This window comes from Salminus brasiliensis, chromosome 4 (genome assembly GCF_030463535.1).
Source record: "Salminus brasiliensis chromosome 4, fSalBra1.hap2, whole genome shotgun sequence".
Lineage (NCBI taxonomy): Eukaryota > Metazoa > Chordata > Actinopteri > Characiformes > Bryconidae > Salminus > Salminus brasiliensis.
The window spans coordinates 42,576,183-42,581,343 of record NC_132881.1 but is presented as its reverse complement, the minus strand read 5'-3'; the positions used below and the strand labels follow the sequence as shown (position 1 = coordinate 42,581,343).

General features: G+C 40.8%; 1 protein-coding gene across 1 annotated transcript in view; it reads left to right on the top strand.

Annotated features, from left to right (window-relative positions):
* LOC140554254 (uncharacterized) overlaps window positions 1–2,428 on the top strand; it is a 2,480-nt gene extending 52 nt beyond the window's left edge. Inside the window, exons 1-5 of the mRNA XM_072677124.1 lie at window positions 1–74; window positions 164–445; window positions 1,436–1,717; window positions 1,816–2,097; window positions 2,251–2,428. The exon at window positions 1–74 is cut by the window's left edge and continues 52 nt beyond it. Coding sequence (XP_072533225.1) covers window positions 274–445; window positions 1,436–1,717; window positions 1,816–2,097; window positions 2,251–2,381 — 867 coding nt within the window. The 5' untranslated portion in view covers window positions 1–74; window positions 164–273 and the 3' untranslated portion in view covers window positions 2,382–2,428. The remainder of the gene's footprint in view (window positions 75–163; window positions 446–1,435; window positions 1,718–1,815; window positions 2,098–2,250) is intronic.
* The last annotated feature ends 2,733 nt before the right edge of the window (window positions 2,429–5,161 follow it).

Genomic DNA, 5,161 nt, shown 5'->3' with positions numbered 1-5,161 from the left:
TGATGACCAGGGAACCTACACCCAGAGGAACAACTTGAGGAAAGTGATTTCTGACACCAAAGTAAAAGTTCTCCGTAAGTGACTGTGGTCTTCATGCCTCTTATGTCTAACGGTTTACACTTTACTATGAGTCTAACGCTGCTCTCCCCTATGGCTCTAAAAGCCTCAGCAGAAACCCAGAGTTTAAAGACTGGTCAAACTCTCACCATTTCACTGGGCGGCCTTCGGAAGGATGAAGCTGGTCTACGTTTCTCCAACAACGATGTGAACCTCATGCTGGTACAGAAGGGCTCACCTGTGAGGAATCGGCCCAATTACAATGGACGGATTGAAGTGTCCAGCAGCAGTATCCAGGTGCTTGAAGTTCAGGTGTCAGATGGGGGGAGGTACACACTCTTGGATGGTAAAGATCGTGAAGTCAAGATCATCACTTTAAAAGTCACTGGTGAGCTCCTGCTGCTAAAATCATTCCACTACACACTGTGGTCACATCAATACAATTAATAACTGTAGATACTGTATCAATAATAGCGATAATATATAATACATAACATACAAATTAATTACATGGGGAAATAAAAACAGGTACATGTTTTTCTGCCCCCTGGTGGATTATATGTGCACTGCACACACCAAAAAAATTACATACAGTTTGAAATGACTTGAGTAAAATTTTAAAGGCAACTTTTATTTTGCTTTCTTTATAAAATGTATCAAATATGGTACAAAATAAAAGTCCATTCAAGTGTCCCCTTTTTCTCCTAATTTGGTATTGTCAATTGACCCACTCATTGGTTACTCCCCCTAGGACACTAGGGTAAGGACTTAACACATGTCTTCCCCAAAACATGAGCAGCCAACTGCTGCCTCTTTTCGTTGCCTGGCGATGCTGCCGATACGGCATCACCAGGCAACCAACATGTTCAGAGGTCTCCAGGTCTCCAGCTCTACCACCCCAGCTAACAAACGCCCGTGCCAGCCAACATCACTTTAGAGTGTTGAAGAAAGAGGGTGCCATCTACCCACCCAGAGAGGGCACGGCCAATTGTGCTCTCTCTGACTCCGGCAGCTGATGGCAAAGGCGCATGGCTTGAGATTTGAACTCGTGACCCCCGGGCTCTAGTGGATGCAAAGTGTTATTTGATCTAAACTAGTCAGGAGGTGAAATCCAAAAATCCAGTTTGAAAGGATATTAATAATCTGGCATTTATTTGATGGTTCAGACTTTAAAGAGTGAAAAGTCAAACAGTATTTATTTATATTGAGCTTGGAATAAGCAGCATTGTCACAAAGCAACTGATACTTATTTAGTCACTTATTCAAACTACATATAATGTTAATTCAGAAAAGGAACAGATTCACTTAAATGTTATAGATGTCACAGAGGTCACATGTTGGCTGGATGAGGTTTTTCACTTCTCCTCTCTCCTCTCAGATCCCTGTGCCTCACAAATTGAGAATATGGAAGTTCCTTATGGACATCAGCTGAACATCTACCTGCTATCCAAGATTGATTCATTGGGATTTACATCTGTGGATAAATCCCAGAATTACATTATCTGGTCCAGCAGTGTCCATCCCAAAAGAGGAGCAGTGAAGGGATCGGGGTTTGATAGGAACTTCATAATTAACTCTGTGAACTTTGAGGATCAGGGAGACTACACTCAGAGCAACAACGTGAGAAAAGTGATTTGTGTCACTAAAGTAAAGGTTGTCAGTAAGTAACTCTGGTCTGTCTTTATTGCTTCCCTTAATTTAGTAGTAAAATTAGTGAAATTTAGGGTCTAACTCTACCCTTCCTAATTGCCTTAAAAGCCTCAGCACATACCCAGTACTGTGTGGCTGGAGAGGAGCTCACCATATCATTTGCTGGCCTTTCGAAGGACGAAGTCAGTCTGCGCTTCTCCAAGAAGGATGTGAACCTCATGTTGGTGCAGCAAGGCTCACCAGTGAGGAATCTCACCAACTACGATAACCGGATCCAAGTGACCAGCAGCAGCATCCAGTTGCTTAATGTCAACGTTTCAGATGTGGGCCAGTACACGATCTTCGATGGTAAAGGTCGCGAGGTCAAAGTCATCTCTTTGGAACTCACTGGTAAGTTCCTAATGGTAACATTGTCCCCCATGTGTTTAGTCCGTTTTCAGTCATTACTGTCAGAAACTGGTGAATCTTAACATGTCGAAATTGTGCAGTGCTCTGATTGTACTACGACAGTGAGAGAGTCTTGACCTCCATGTGTTTGTGCAGAACCTGGCAGCTGGGCGCTCTTAGGCATCATCGTGGCTGTTGTGCTGCTGTGTGGTGTTGCTGGCTACTGTTTCAAGAACTTCAGCACAAACCCAGTCCAGTGCCAATGGCAGGTGCAGACAACGGCTTAATAAGACGCAAGCATTTCAAATGTAAGAATGATGTGTGCACTACTAAACTGAGCTTTGTTACTGAGGAAATTAGAGAGCAGTGCAACGTTACGCTGAATTTCAGAATTTCGCCTAGAATTGTTTCTACTGTCTGAATGTGCATCTGTTTTTTTTCTGAATTTAAGGCGGCCCAAGACAATCATACAATACCGCCTATTAATAATGGTTTTGCACAGCACTGTAATGTCCCCCTCTGCTGGCCTCAGCGGGGAGCTAGGAAGATAATTTATTAAATAATTATTACATTAATTAAATTATTAAATAATTACATTTACATCTAGATTTTTAAGAAAATGTGCATTTTTGTGGCTCAAAATGAATAAGCCTGTAGCAAAATAAAACGTGTAGGAGGGGAAAGGGGTGTGCAGACTTTCCGGCTTGACTGTATTACTATGTATTTATTGTCATTATTATGTGATAGGCCTTATACTATATGGCCTTATGCTTCCTCAACAATGAATACTTGATAAATATTGTTTGTGAAATAATGTGCTCAGGGAACAAAGATCAAAAGAAATAAATAAACTGAAAAAACTGCTGTAACTCTGCTTTTGAGAACATCACTCCTACACACAGCTTTGCTACAGCAACCTGCTCCAACAATGAGTGTTACTTAGCACTGATACATCACTGCAAAGATTAACAGGAGCTTTTTATTTCTACTCAAATTACCTACTTTTAGTCCCTTTCCTTTTTTACAGGAGAAGTGGTTTGATCATGCTGTGTGCTGTGCTGGTTTCTGGCCTCATATTAGCTAACGTTAATAAACATTATAGTCATGGAAATTAGCCACACTGCTAAACAGACACCCAGGAAGGACTGCAGAAACTGCCTAATATCGGGTGACTAGGCATCCTCAGTTTCCCCCACACACACCCTCTTTTTGGGGACGTAAAAATGTGTCTGGTCGGGATTGCCTGTGTGGAAGTGTCTGTTTCTATAGTAAACACACAGTCAGTAGCTGCGTCCCAAAGCATAGGCCATTATATTTCTGCCGCTAGGTCACAGAAGACTGTTCCAAATGGAAAGGCCCATTGTATACAGCCTGGAAATGCAGCCTACATGTAGAACTGATGTATTCTTTCCAGCCCTTTGCCCACATACAACTTGGGGAAAGGTTGGGGGAGACAGCACCACAAAAATAGTAGAAAACAAAGCATCCAGAGCTTCTAGAGTTTAAAAAGTATAGTTTATAATTCATTTCCATGAAAAAATGAAAAAGCACACAAGTTTTGCGCCGCAATTGCAAGAGGCGGGACGTTTCCGGTGAGTAGTCCCAAGCAGTCTGGTCACACTTTTTCAACTGTGTGATCAACAGGGTAATATGAAAGACTTTTCATAAGACATTACCTCTGAGACCTGCCCTAGCCCGATTGGAGCCTAGGCTTTAAAACACAGTTCATGTGTGGATTTATGTTTGTTTAAGCCCCGCCTTCTCACAGCCAATATTGGTATACATGTACCTGCATCTATATCAACCAATGGTCAAACATTTCTTCCGGCACAGCCAACTGGCCACAGCCTAAAAATAACCTGAACACAAACCTAAATAAACACAAATCAGATTTTTACATAAAAATGTAATGTAACAGGGTGGTAAATGTTAAATGTAGCTTTTTTTTGTGAGACACTCAAGATGAAATGAAAGTTTTGATAAATGAGTAACTGGTTATGTATTAATGTTCATTATCAGAACTGCATGATTTAGAGATATTTAACTCCCCCCAACTATTATACTCACACACACACTGCCTACACACACATTTGGGTTCTACAACTTAGGCTTACATGAAGCCCCTTAGCTACAACATCCTAACCACAGACTAACAACAGCCTAACAACCTAACCCCAGTGTCCTTATTTAGAAAAACAAAATATGGTAACCTTATGTATGAGATCTTTGAGGTTCGTCAGTTTGAAAGAACCTCAACTTTGGATGAACCTCTTAAACTGCTTTGAGGAACCATTAAAAAAAGGTTTTTAGAAGAAAAAGGTTCTTGGCATTTTTTTAATGCACAATAAGAGGTTCCTCAAATTGATGAACGTCTAAAAGTTCCACTTTCTGCTTTACTTATTCATTTATTTATTAACTTGGGTTGAATGTTGACTAGATATAGTTTCTAAAACTTAAACAATGCCACTTCCTGATCCCATCTGCTGATTCCATCATTTTGATTTTTTTTTAACTTTAGTTGAGCTTGAAGGAATCTTTTTTTTAACATGTCTACTTGTGAAAATGTGAAATGTGAAAAGCCTGTATTCATAAAAATGAACGAATAACATGGAAAAAGGTCAATTAAAATGTGACAGATTAAAGGTTTCAAAGAACCAAAATCGCAATGTTCAGAACGTTTTTGTGTCGTTCCACTAACCAAATATTTGTAGCTGGATATGGGAGTTCTCAGTATCCTATCTTGTGATCCTTGGTTGTCCAGAAAACTTTAAAAGATTGAAATGTAATGTCTCCCTCTGCGGGCATCAGTGGGTCATTAGCAAGTCATTAGCTCTAATGAGCAAGGGCTAAGCTCCGCCCCTCACCTGAAACCCAGCTCCAAGCACACAGGTGCTGTAGATTACGGCACTGATGAGGACTGCTCTTAAGCGCCTCAGTTTGGAGGGCTCTTGGGGGAGTCAACGTGACACTACCTGACCTTGCGTCTGTTCTGCTTCTTGGTTTTCTTGTTTTTTTCTTGGGTTTTCTTTTGGATTATGGAATTGTCTATGATGTACCTGCCTGTCTG